The sequence below is a fragment of the Limulus polyphemus genome, unplaced genomic scaffold (assembly GCF_000517525.1).
Source record: "Limulus polyphemus unplaced genomic scaffold, Limulus_polyphemus-2.1.2 Scaffold80, whole genome shotgun sequence".
NCBI lineage: Eukaryota > Metazoa > Arthropoda > Merostomata > Xiphosura > Limulidae > Limulus > Limulus polyphemus.
In genome coordinates this window covers 1,126,999-1,141,521 of record NW_013665690.1, presented here as the reverse complement: position 1 = coordinate 1,141,521, position 14,523 = coordinate 1,126,999, and the positions used below count along the sequence as shown (strand labels likewise).

Genomic DNA, 14,523 nt, shown 5'->3' with positions numbered 1-14,523 from the left:
GGCTAACAATACAGAAGCTACAACGATGGGGCTCACGTGCACTCATGTCATCGTATCAAGTAACATAAAAGTGATCTTTGGTCTGTACAAAGTAACTTGTCTTGGCTGTGTTTTAATCGACTAGTATTTTGTAAAATACAGTCACATTTCAATTATTATACATTATATATGTATATAGATTATTGCTATTTTGAAATAAGCTCTTAAACTTAAACATAGACAGTAAATAAAGAAGTAAAGCAAACAATTATCTCTTCTAGTTATGACCTTTGTACTCAGTTGCTGCTCGACATAGGTTACTAAGCCTTTAAAAATTTTGCATGTGAAGGATATGAATATCATAACTATAATTTATCAAGCTTCGTAACTAAGATGTATTTTACTCTTAAAAAAAATATGAAATTTCGGGCAGACTAAAGACACAACCTACCATATTGAAATCTTGGTTCAAAAGAAAGTAATGATGCTAGTTATATTAGAAAAGCTGAGAAAACCACCAGGGGGTCATTCTGAGCTTCCGATTTGTTACTCATGTCATATATAGAAGTAAGTGTATATAAGGGAGGATTTCCAAAAATGGAAAGAGGTGGGCGGGGTGCCATTGTGTTTGATTTATTATATGAGCAATATCTTAACAAATAGAAAAAATAAGACCTTCTTATTTTACATTCTAGCTTGTCAATATCTGTAATTTGAGTTTCTAATTTGTATGAAACTATAGACTTAGTATTTCGACTTCACAAACATCTAATTTGAACCAGTGCTGCATTCAACATACCATGTGACACACAAAAATCGATGTTTATCTGGGTTTTTTAATATTTACTTTTGAATTACAATCTACAGTTTGATACCAAACTTATTGAGATAAATTCATGAAATAGTAGTTCAATAAAATTTTGAATGCATGTCAGAAAACGAGTACAAAGTTCGTAACTAGAAGAGATAATTGTTTTCTATAATTATTTATTTACTGTTCTATGTTTTAAGAAAAATAACTAAAATTTAAAAACTTATTTGTAAAGAGTAATAACGTATATAACTGAAATGTGACTGTATTTGACAAAATACTACTTCACTAAAACACAGCCAAGACATGTTACTTTGTAAAGGCTAGTTTTATATTCTTTGATACAGTAGCCCGAGTACACATGTGGCAACTTCTATAATGTTAGTTAGGCACGGCTGAGAAGTCAATATAATAAAAATTATAAATATATAATGTTATGAAATTTAACCTATTTAGACTAAACATTTGCATTTTTGTGTTATAATCTGTAGTCATTCTAGAACGAAAAAACATAATTTAATTTATTTCCTAATTTTTTATGATAATTACAAGATTGATTGAACCTGCACAGAGATTCGTTAGTGAAAATAACAGATAAAATATAAAGTTTTTTCTTAAAAACATTTGACAATTATCTGGAGGTTATAAAGATTTTGCATGTCAAATTTGACAATGTTCTGATGCATAAAAGTATTTTTAATCTTAAAATGAAAATTACTTTGCATGTTGGATAGTCAACATTCTAAAAGAAAATATTTCAGGAGAAAATCTTTAATTAAAAAAATAATAATACTTAATTTAAAATCCTGATATTTTGTGTATGAAAGCCTTGTAATTTTTATGAATAACCTGTAAAATTTTGTAAAGATATGCATACATTATCAAAGATATTAGTATAATTACTTTCATAAATACTTTCGTGGTTATGAGCTGGGTGGATCCTACCAGGCCATAATGGTGGGGTTAAAACGTAAATAACAGTCAATATTAAAATGTTAGTAAGAGTAATGTCAAAAGTAAAAAAAAGTAAAAAAAAGCATTAGAACCAGGTACTGATCAGATGCCATACCTTGCAAGCTCTTCTTTACTTAACATCCCATTACGATCTTTGTCCAAGTTTAAATATTGGCCATAAACTCTCAGAGCTGAAGGTGCAGAAAACCAGTTAGAATCCTGTATATCTTTAGGTAGATCTTCATCTCTCAACTAATAAACATAAAAAAAATTATTTTTGGGGTTTAGTAACATTTATAATACTTCACTTTAACATGACAATAAGAGATTTATGTTATCTAAATTTTGATCTACAGCAACATCATCATAAGATATTTTCAGCAGTCAAAACAGCAGGGACCAAAGGACCCAGAGGCTCCAGGGATTAATGGGTATCCCAAGAATGTTCAAACAATGAGTTCACATGTTCTTCATGATTACCCATCAATTCTTTGTTGTTGCATTGAAGTTAAGATCTGATAGTGGAAAATGCTGATGATGTACAAGTTAAAGTCCAGGATTATTTACTTTTTTACTCATTAACATGTTTATCTTTGCAATTTCCTTTTGGGAAATGTTTTTTGCTGACTGACTTACATAACCTGATCAAAAACACATAAATTCTGCACAATTAATAATGATTTACACTCAAATGCAACTAAGATCTACTGTAGCTTTCAAAATAAAATAAAAATCCATTACTGTAAAAAGAAAACATCATGAAGTACAATGAAACATTCCCATGCACCATTAAATCCACTGTATTTCACCTTCAAGGGTCACTCTGTCAGTTTTGTTTATTTGTTTGAAGTTAAGCACAAAGCTACACAATGGGCTATCTGTACTCTTCTCACTACAGGTATCAAAACCCTGTTTCTAGCATTGTAAAGCCACAAACATACCGCTGTGCCACTGGAGGGCACTAGAGTTTGTACACTTTAGGCTACTGGGGGGGCCACTCTGTCAGACCACCCCTTGAAATTTTGTAGATGTCAAAACTTTTGTTATGTATGATTGGCAAGTTGTTTAGATTACTTTGAAGCTCAGCTCCTCTCTTTTAAAACCACCTTTTCTTATGTATGATTGGCAAGTTGTTTAGATTACTCTGAAGCTCAGCTCCTCTCCTTTAAAACCACCTTTTGTTAAGTACGATTGGCAAGTTGTTTAGATTACTTTGAAGCTCAGCTCCTCTCCTTTAAAACCACCTTTTCAAATCCACTCATCCCAAACTTATTTTTACTTCAGAGGCCCAAATATGAATGAGCAATTTTTTGCAACCTGAAGTCCAAGTATTTCAGTATGATCAGCACATTAAATTTTATTTGAGTTCCTAAATTATGCCTGTATCACTTAATTCCAGGTGTTAAGGAACCTGGAAGGTGCCAGCAATCACGTTTCTCACTTCTATCGCTAATATTGACTTCCATAATGACTAAATCATTTCTAAAAACCTTTATATTTTTCTATTGAACACAATAAAGAAGTTTTAATGTCATACATCCTAACACTATTTGTTTTGAAGTTAAGCACAAAGCTGCACAAGGGCTATCTTTGCTCTGCCTGGTTTTTAGCCATACTAACACTATTACTACACTTAATTTTCAGCAGAAGGCTTTTTCTGTCTATCCAAAATACAAATGAATTCTGAAATCACTTATTCAATACATGTGAGCTTGGTCAGTAGTGATCTATTGATCCTAAAATAAATTTTTAAACTGTGAAACTATATGTTAGAAACTGTAAAACAATAAGAAAATGAGTTTTGCTTACTTAAATTTTTTTCAAATGCCTAAAGAGAAAAAATGCATATATCCCAATAAAAAAAACACAATTACACAATATTTTAACCTTTAAATATTAAGTCAATTGTAAAGAAATTGTCATATCCTGGTGGTAGCTTTGAACAAGGTAAAATATGCCAGGCCAATACGTTATAAATAAATTTCCGTACGAGCTTAGAGCTTGATCTCTTGGTTTAAAGAATGTAATAAAACACTCAAAATGTTGTTTAGATGTTTATGAAAAGTCTTTCCAAAGCTAGAATACTTTTGCTCAGGGCCATTCCATTCTGATCTTTATTTACACTGTAAGAAGAGTTTTCAATATGTTCACAATGCACAGTTAATAGACACAACAATAAATGATCAACAATTTCTCATGACTTTTGTTCATTGAGATCTGATCAATCATATCTAGGTCTATCAATCACCGAATGATCTGAGACAATGAAAGTGGTTATAATTAAAAGAACAGGGTATCTTATTCTTACTTCATAGTTTCCTTATCCTGTTTTGATTAGATTCAAACGTTTCATCCTTGCACATGAAAGGGAGACTAAGGGTAAACGCAACTTTCGGATATTAACCCAGTGAATATTGACTACTTTACCACTAAAACAGGTCTTCTATATGCAAATTACTTTGTAAAAGGCAAAAAGCCTTCACCAAATCTTTACACAATTTCAGGGAAAAACTCAGTTTCAAATGAAGATTTCTCTGCAAGAGTTACATTCTTTGAAAGCTTTAATACTAAATTCTAGTTGTAAAACAGTTCCAGTACTTTCTAATCATTTGCCAGATGCCATGATAACCAAAACAACCAATAATTTTTATAAAACTGACTCAATTTTAAGATTAGAAAAAAAAAACACTATGGTTAAACTACAACAAGCAAAAAGAATTACAATATATGAAATAAGAAAAACATATCATCAACTTTTCAAAAATTCACTGATATGATGCTAACCAACATAAGTAAACCATTATGAAAGTTAATGATTACAAAGAAATTAACACAGATATCAGCTACAAACCTCAAGTAAATCATCAAGAAAACTATAGGCTAGAATGTCCTGTATCTTAACTTTACCAGTCCTCAATGGGTCAAGAAAAAAGAAGAATTTTCTAACAGCAGTGCAAACATAAAAAGAATGGAATGACTTCTCCAGTCCATCAAGTTGTGGAAGGGTTGGGATAAGTTCCACTATATAGTTTTCCAAGTCCTGAAAGTAAAAATGTTCATATTATTACTAAAAATACAACAATCGAAAAAAACAATAAAGTCTTACATCTCATTCTATGAAAATACACAAAGAAACATAATACCAATTACACTGTTTTGGCTCGAAATCACGAGCAGGTATGACCTTAACCTTGATTAAATAGCCTTGTCTTGAGAGCTGAATTGACTTTCGTATATTAAAAACTTAACTTAAAAAAAGTTAAATTCTGTTACTTACACACTCCCTTAAATATCCTTGTCCTGCTACATCATAAAGCGAAAGACCAATCCTTGTCTGATGTAACCATACCTTACGCATCACATAATTGAAGAAATGCATTACAGAAATACGCCCGTATGGGTCATCTTGGAGAAGCTTGGCATATATAGTGGCTTTGAAATACTGCCTAAAATGACAATAAATTACAAATTCAAATTACTCTGTTGTTTATTAATCTAACTTATTTACATGAAAAAATATTTCTTAACTATAAAGTGACCAGTAAAATTGTGCAACCAAAAGCATGCTGATAAAAATTAGTCATTATGACATCAGCTAACCTTAGATAGAACATTATCAACTGCTATAATAATTTCAACAGTGCTTTAAGCATAATGTCATCTATGCCAAATAGTTCTTTTAAGAGCAATTATATAATTTTTTTGATAAGAAACTTCAGACAATCACACAGAACTTGAACAGAAGTAGAACATTTATCAATAAAATAAGACAACTGATCAATAAATAAAAAAAAAGAGCTGAATGTACAGACTGGTTGAGTTCAAAGCTTCATTCCTACCACTTGTTCTGTATACCTTTAACCCTTGCATATTTTCTGTTATTGTTACAAACACAGAATATTGCAACTAATAACACAAACGTATAACACCCTTAGTACTTGTGAATAGTTTACCCTATATGCAGGATATTCCTTTGTTACAAAGGTAATGTACTCCTATACAGTGCCTTACAAACACTTTGTTGTTGTCTGAGCTTCCAATCATGAAACTTTGAAATGAGACTTTATATTTAGAATCTACACAACCTACTCCAAACTGAGAAAACTAAAAAATTAGAATATTCTCAGTTGCATAAGTATTCAACCCCTTTGCTAAGGTAACACTAAAGGAAGACCAAGGAGCTTACCAAACAAGTCAGGAATAAAGTGGTAAAGAAGCACAGATCAAAAGAAGGTTATAAAAAAATTTCAAAGTTGCTGATTATCCCTTTCAGTACAGTGAAGTCCATTATTAAGAAGTGAAATATGCTTTATACCACCAAGTCACTATCCAGATCAAGCAGTAAACTAGTGAAGACAACAGTGACTTTGAAAGATTTGTTCCATGTTTGAGATAGGAGTCAGTGTTCATACATCAACAATATCCCGGTCCCAACACATAGTTGGCCTGTAGAGGTAAGTGGCAAGAAAGAATCAATTACTGAAAAAGAATCATCTTAAATCTTATATGGAGTTTGTGACAAAGCATGTAAATTATACTGCAGACATGTGGCAAAAGATTTTGTGGTCAGATGAGACAAAAATTGAGCTTTTTGGTCTAAATTTGAAGCGTTACATCTGACGCAAGCCCAACACACCATATCACTCAGTCAACTATATCACAGCTGTCAAGCATGGTGGTGACAGCATTATGTTATGGGGATGCTTCTCTACAGCAGGGACTGGGAAGCTTGTCAGGATTGAGAGGAAGGTGGATGGTGCAACATATAGGCGATTCCTAGAGGAAAACCTGCTTGAGTCCGCCAAGAATCTAAAACTGGGTCAAAAATTCACATTTCAGCAAAACAATGATGCAAAGCAAAAGCCCACAGTTACATTAGAGTGGTTTCAAAAGAAGAAAATGAATGTCACAGAGTGACCTAGTCAAAGTCCTGACTTTAATGAAAAATTTATGGCAAGACTTCAAGATTGCAGTCCATCAGTAATTCCCAAGGAACTTGTCAAAACTGGAGCAATTTTGCCAAGAAGAATGAGCAAAAATTACACCATCCCATTGTACAAAGCTGGTAGAGACTTATCCATAAGGACTCACAGCAGTAATTACTGCCAAAGATGCTTCCACCAAGTACTGCAATCAGCAAATTTCAATATATATATATATATATATTTTCTTTGTAGATTTTAACTGATATTCAACCTCCTTCACACATAACAATGTTAAATTTGTTCATTAGAGTTTGGAATAAAAACAAGTTCATAAACACAAATTATTTACATTATTTGTATTTCATCAAAATGTGACATTATTGGTAGGGGTGAATATTTTTGCAAGGCACTGTAGTTAGCATGCCCCTTCACACTAATCTGCATGCACCCATGAAGTCAAATATTTATACATGTAAACTTCTACGTAAATGTACATTGCACATACATAAATCGTGTACCCAACAGACTACTGTTTTACAAACATGGCTGTCTGGATAATGTGTCACAATAAGGGCAAAAGCTGTTCATGCATAGAAAATGTGGTTTTATATCATAACTTACAACTAATATGGGACATGTTCATTTGAAATCTTTTAAAAATAAGAAACTCTTAAATCACCATTCATTTCTTAATAGGCAGTGCTGCTAACTTTCTTTTAAAAATAAAATTACTAGGGAAGCTAGCACAAGTCATTGCTTTTTAGCTGAAAGGATGCACTGTAAAAATTATTATAACCTATCATTGGTGTCTTAGTAAGCATTTAGTACAAAGTAGACTAGGTCTAAATTATCAGAGTAGTCTAAAGTAGTAGGCTTAGTTAATTATTTTATTTTCTGTAACCCAAGAAAAAAATACAAGATATACTGTAACCCTGATCCCCAGTGGTGAAAGTTAAAGGTCACATGAATTATGTAATGCACAAGCTTCTTGTGAGCATACCTCCTGAAGAATTTTTTCATTTTTATTTTAATTATCTAACCTAATAAGTTTCTAGTTTTTACATTTTAGTTACTTTTATAATAATAGATAAAGAATACACATGAAGAAAAATAGATATGGTACTTAACTGGGTCTCTTGCCTTTTTGCTATCAACTGACAATGAAAGCTTACACTTGTATACTATTTATACTACACAAATAAATTTGTATTTAATTAAATAATACACCTAGGAACACAGAATAATAATACACACAAAGCAAACTATATCCTATAACTATCATAATATTTCTGGTTTTCTAACTATGTGATAAAAGCCTTTAAAACTTCAGTTAAGCTTGTTGATGTAATTCCTGTAAGAAAAATTTTTGAACTAGAGGTGAAATAGAAAATTCTCTGTACAGAAAACAATGTAATATAATATGTCATTTGACAGGCTAAAGTTTTGGCTTTCTATTGGTTATAAATAATATAGTATAAATTGCCAGAGAGAGCTATTGGCAATTTGTGAAAAAGAGTATGTAACAGGTGGGGATAGCAAATGGATCTGATTTTCTGAGTTTAAGGCTCCGTAAACAAATACAATTGAAGGCTATAAAAATTATGCTTTGCTTGAATAATATCTATATTATAATGAGTAATTTACGTTAAATTCTATACTTCTTGGAGAGATGGTAAATAACATAGAGAAGGAAAGACCTAGAGAGCAAATATCCCAATTTTCATACTAGGGTAGATTAAGGATATTTTTAGATGTTTTCATATAAACTTAAGAATTTAAAACTTATATAATATTAAAATTTGATTTAATAACTAAGTTATGATGCCATGTTTATTTGTATGCAATGATAATAAAGTAATTCTGACATTTGCTCTCTAGGTATCCCCTATTTCTTAATTTATTTAACCACCTCTCCGAGAAGTACGAAATTTCACTCAAGTTACTCATTATACTATTGTTATTACTCAGGCAAAGCCGGGGGACAAAATATCCTGGATTACATTGCAGTTTGTGAATCAAAACAACCCCAGTTGCGAATCTTTGCTTAGCAAATCATTCCTTTCTCTTGTATTATCTTCGAGGCCTCCCATAATGCAGTGAAAGTGCCAAATGTTTCAGTAGTCTGTTCACGATGCTTGCAATGCACCTGGTCAAAACCCGCAACATAGCTAAATAGACAAGAGTATGTACTTACAGTACATGCACTGCACATTTAGCATTAATGAAGTATTTTTACTAAAGATTTGTCCATGAATATCCGCACATTTAGCATTAATGAAGTATTTTTACTAAAGATTTGTCCATGAATATATCTTCTTTACCAGTCCAGTGCAAAATGATTTTCACATTAAGATTAAAAACACTTTTCTTCATCTTAAATGTCATTTGCATAATCTCTAAAGGCCTCCATAGTAAATTTCAAACCTTTCTTTTTTAATAAAGCTTTATATTTTGTCATTAGTATTTTCTCTATGCTAAATTATCCTTTTTCTTCTAGAATGACTTCAAACTGTAACATGAAACTACATTTGTTTATCCTAAGTAGCTTTAAACTCGTAACAGTATACATCTATTTATACTTAAATTTTAATGTTTTATTGCTCTTTAAGTTGGGAAATGTGCAGCTCCTGTTAAGCTATTGCATTACATTACCCACAAGCTACTCCAAGCTGCTCGCGTGTGTGTGTGCCTCACGACAATTTTTTATCATATTATTATTATTATTACTTATTTTGCCTAATCTAACCTTAACTAACTTAAAGAGTTTCCTATTTTTACATTTTAGTTACTTTTACAGTAATAAATAAAGAATACACAAGAAAAACAAGAAATAAAATACTTTCCTGGGCCTTTTTTTTTATTTGCTGTCGACTGTTGATGACACTTAACTATACTTTTTTATACTAATGATAGCAGTGCACTAAATAATATTTATTTAATTAAATAATGCACCAAAGAATATAGAATAATAACATCCAAAAGTAGAGAGTGTCCCATAATTATCACAATTTTTCTAACTATGCAGCAAGAGCTGTTACAAAATTCATACAATCTAGTAGATGTGTTCCCATGGGAATGAAGCTTATACTGAAAGTAGCCCATTCATTATGTAATTCAATAGGGTAGCATTAGCCAAGTTTGCCAAGTGATTTACAAGTTGTATGACAGGATTATTAGTTAGAATATGGTTCAAAATGAAGCCATTCTAGAAAGAAATTAATTTCAATTTAGATTTATTTTGTATTTTTCTATAGTGATTACAAAGTTGGTCGTATAGAGTTCCAACAGAGAAAATAACAGATAAAATGGAAAGTTTTACTGAAAAAACATATGAAATTTATTTAGGGTTTTTTCGAGATTATGCAAATGAAACATGACAATGTTCAGATGAAGAAGAGTATTTTTAATCTTAACATGAAAATCACTTTGCACTAAGAGCGATCAACACTTTGACTCCATACATTCATGCAGAAGTTTTTACTGAAAATACTTCATTAATAATTCTGATTTTTTGTCTACAAAAGACTCTCAATTCTTTCTGAAAGCTTGCAAAATTTCTTGAAGATACACAACATATTAATAAGTTATAGTATGGAAACTATAAAGGTTTTGGGGTCAAAAACGTTGCTGATTTGATCAAACCCATGGGGAATGTTAATTTGTACATTACTTTTTCAGTTCTGATCCACATAGTTAATTTACTTTTGACTGAAAGTTACCAATAACTTCTGCCACTAATATCTAGATGAAGGAAGCTAATCAAAATACTATCTATTTCAGGTACCTATATGTGGAAATGCTGCTTCAATTATCATCTGTTTCAGGTACTTAGACAAAGGGACACTACACAAAGCATTAGTTTAGTTACCTAATGTGGAAGGACTACTAAAAACCACCTATTTCAGGAATCTAAATGAAGGGAAACTATTCAAAAACTACCTATTTTAGTTATCTAGGTAGAAAAAAAGTACTCAAAACCTTATCTATTTCAGTTACCTGAATGATTGTACTCTACTTTAAACATTACTAATTTCAGATTAGTGGAAAAACTCAAAACAAAGTTCAATTCATGTGTCTTACCGAGTTATGCCCATAAAATCTATATATAACAGTGAAGACAAAAACTGCATCATTCAAGTTTTCATTTAATAAAAACAGTACATGTTGAACTTACTTGCACTTTGGTCCTGTTTGTTGTGCAACTTTCAGAAAGTCCTTGTAATTAATCATCTGTTCATCTCCTATTAATGGTGGAGACTGGTGTTTGTCAAGCAATACCCAAAGAGCCTGGAATTTTAACATATTAGTAATGCTGGTTTTATTACATTCAGATGTTAATATTTATTTTAAAAAATGAATAAAACAAAACATGCATCCTCTTTATTGTTTAATTCATCATTTGTATGATATATGAAATTAAAGATAGGGTGAGAAAAGTGATTTTAATAAGGTTAAAAATAACTTCCAGGAAAGCAAAAGGTGTTCAATTATGATCACATTGTAGCTACGATTACGTTTTTGCATCACAAACAAACAACCATCTTAAAAACAATATAAAATGTAATGGGACATAATTCCAAAAATTCTTTATGAAATTTACATTTGAATACTCGTAACTCTGAAAAAAATTTCCAATAGTTTAATGCACTATTGTTTACTGTTTCATACAAACTATTAAGTAAAATAAATTAAGTAAACAAATGGGCAGCAACTGCCTATTCAGCATGACAATTGTGAAGTAAGTCTTCAAAGATTAATCTACAAAAGTAGCATATATTAGCCTATCTCATAAAACCAAGAGAGAAATTGTTTATTGTCAGCTAATTTCACTTGAACTCCATAGAGCACAGAGAATTTCTCTTACTCCATCAGAGTTTAGTCTAGTAAATGAGGCAGTCAGCGTGAATGCCTCACATCATCTGTGGTGTCGTATTTCACAAACCATTTAATGCACTAAAATTAAGCTGCTCTTTTTTTTTTTTTCTCACAGACCATTCACTATTCATTGAACAAATTTTTTCTTTTTTTTTTGCAGGTACTCAATAAACAAAAAATTATATATTTTTTTTAAGTTAGAAGATATCAGTATTAAGCCTAGCTATTTGTCTAATTACTTTAACCTATACAATCGTAGAAAATTTCATTTACTTGAAATTACAAGTAAAGTATTATTATTCTCCACCCAGTATAACTTGCTGTCAAACCTTAACTTGTTTTACCACACTTGCCCTTGAAAAGTCAAACACTGACTATAAGAGAAATATGCTCAATAATTATATGACTGACTCACTGTGAAACAGAAGCAAGTATGCTGTCAAGTAGCTGAGCTGAGGAATTAAATCTTTTTGTTGGTTTTCCTGATTGGGAATGCATGGTCCATCTGTATTCTTTTGGTTATGAACAATGAAAGTGAACATATTGCATGTATTAAATAAAAAAAGAATTCATGAGAAAATGCAACTTCACATGAGGGAATGTAATCTTCCTGATAGCTATCCCTCAAGTGAATATAATTTTATTTCATTATTTCTATCCCTGGCTCATTTGTTAAGCTTACTTAAATAGTTTGTCTTTACTGTATATTGAATGGAAAAATTCCATATTTTAAAGTGTTGAGAACTTCTGTATGACAAGTTTTAATTCAAAGCCATGTCGTGTGATACCAACTTTGTTTCAAAACATGTCATTAGATGAATTATAATGAATCATGTAAACAGAGCATAAAGTTTACCTTAAGTTCATCATTGTCCAGTAGTTCTTTACTCTTTCTTTGAAGAAACACAGCTCTACAGTCAATTAAAGAAATTAAGTCATTTTATGATACATACAGTGTATGTATTCAACAACATAATCATATAATTACACCTCAATTTTTGTTACAAAACTTATGAATTACAACATAATTCAATCATCTCTATCTGAAAACAGTATCTGCTGCATATCTGTATTTATACTTGATACATATTATTTTAAAAAACTACAGTAAAGAATAGGAATATGTTTCTCCAGTGTTTATGAAACATAATTCTGAATAAATCTAATAGGGATCAACACAAGCAACATTTACAATGCCATCTGATGAGCATTGATTGTTATACATGAAAACGTGTGATTAAATTAAGGCAAGTAATTAAAAATACAGCAAGAATGGTTTGTCCGCATTAACTCAGGCAAATTGCCTAAAGGGTTAAGTGTTGAAGCACTTGATGGTCAAGGTGATTACAATTACTACACAAACAATGTGAATTAACATGCACTATGAAATATACATAAATTATTTCATGTAAGTTTGTTTTGAATTTCGCGCAATGCTACACGAGGGCTATGTGCGCTAGCCATCCCTAATTTAGCAGTGTAAGACTAGAGGGAAGGCAGCTAGTCATCACCACCCACTGACAACTCTTGGGCTACTCTTTTACCAACTAATAGTGGATTGACCATCACTTATAACGCCCCCACGGCTGAAAGGGCGAGCATGTTTGGTGTGACGGGGATTCAAACCCGCGACCCTCAGATTGCGAGTCGAGCATCATAACCACCTGGCCATGCCGGACCATTTCATGTAAGAACAAAATTATAACACCTGAGTAAATTTAATCAAGTAACAAAATTTTCAAAGCAAAGATAATTGTGTAGTAGAAGACAAAACACTGGATTTGTTACTCATACATAAATTACAAAATATATATTCTGTCCTTATTATTAAAACTGACTGAAATGCTCTTGCACATCTCAGTTGCAAATATACATACCTAGGTTCAAGGTAAAACACTGGAAAAGTGTAAATCGCTAGTTGTTATCTCATTACTAACACGCACACACACACAACCAATTCTCTGAACCCTCATATGCTCAGCAGTAAGTCTGAAGGTTTATAATGCTAAAAACCTGGATTCAATATCCATGGTGGACACATTGTACATAGCCCATATTCTGTGTAGCAACCATGATCATCATTACCCTTGAACACTACAAGAACTCTGTTTTTCAACTATTATATAAATTATATTAAACAAAATAACTCTTGACATAAAAACTTTCAAAATATGTTAATATGTGAATTCACTCACCTGGATTCCTCCCTCAGTTTCTGTTGTAATAAGTCATCTTCTGCTGGTAGCTATATAATCAACAAACAAATGATTTGTGAATAGCTTAAAACTTTACATAGAAAAACCATATTCAAATGTTTTGGGAGGAGACTTATACAACGTATGTATTGCATTGAACTCAAAAGATGAAATGTATGTTATACAGGTACTTTACACATTTTAAGTGGGTCCATAAAACACTACATATAGGGTTAAATCTAAAACTTGGGTTCATTACATTGAAAAATTAACTCATGTTGAAAAAATAAAAAACAAAACTAATGATATGCAACTGTTTTTTACATATTGACAGATTAAGTTGTAAAGAACATAATCACATTTAAGTAATGAATTTTTAAATAGAAATTTCAATTCCATTCTTACTTAAAACTTAGGCAGGCATGAGAGTATTAGAGAATGAAAAAAATAATTCTGGCAAATTAGTAAATTATAAACCATACATAAAATATACAGTTCCCCCTGATGGGGCTTTATATATTTGCTGATGTATTGCATTGCCCCTTTCAAGACATGTTGGAGGAATAATGATAATTTAAACTTAAAAAAAACTTCATAGCTCTTTTTCATTTTAGAAGCATCCCACAGATTCCCTCCCACCATTAGTTAAGGACAGACAGATACATATAAAATATATATATATATATATATATATTATTACATGTCAATATTTTCTACTTTGTATTGTATTTTGGTTTATATGTTAGCACCACTCTTTAAATTTAAATTTCGTAGTCCTCCAGTA

General features: G+C 31.2%; 1 protein-coding gene across 8 annotated transcripts in view; it reads right to left on the bottom strand.

Moving 5' to 3' along the window:
• LOC106467503 (serine/threonine-protein phosphatase 2A regulatory subunit B'' subunit gamma-like) overlaps positions 1 to 14,523 on the bottom strand; it is a 36,818-nt gene that overhangs the window by 13,376 nt on the left and 8,919 nt on the right. For all 8 annotated transcript variants that reach the window (XM_022396342.1, XM_022396332.1, XM_013927865.2 and 5 more), the window contains 6 exons: positions 13,740 to 13,789; positions 12,401 to 12,455; positions 10,844 to 10,956; positions 5,022 to 5,190; positions 4,596 to 4,784; positions 1,860 to 1,996 (listed from right to left, as the gene is read on the bottom strand). In XM_022396342.1, coding sequence (XP_022252050.1) covers positions 1,860 to 1,996; positions 4,596 to 4,784; positions 5,022 to 5,190; positions 10,844 to 10,956; positions 12,401 to 12,455; positions 13,740 to 13,789 — 713 coding nt within the window. The remainder of the gene's footprint in view (positions 1 to 1,859; positions 1,997 to 4,595; positions 4,785 to 5,021; positions 5,191 to 10,843; positions 10,957 to 12,400; positions 12,456 to 13,739; positions 13,790 to 14,523) is intronic.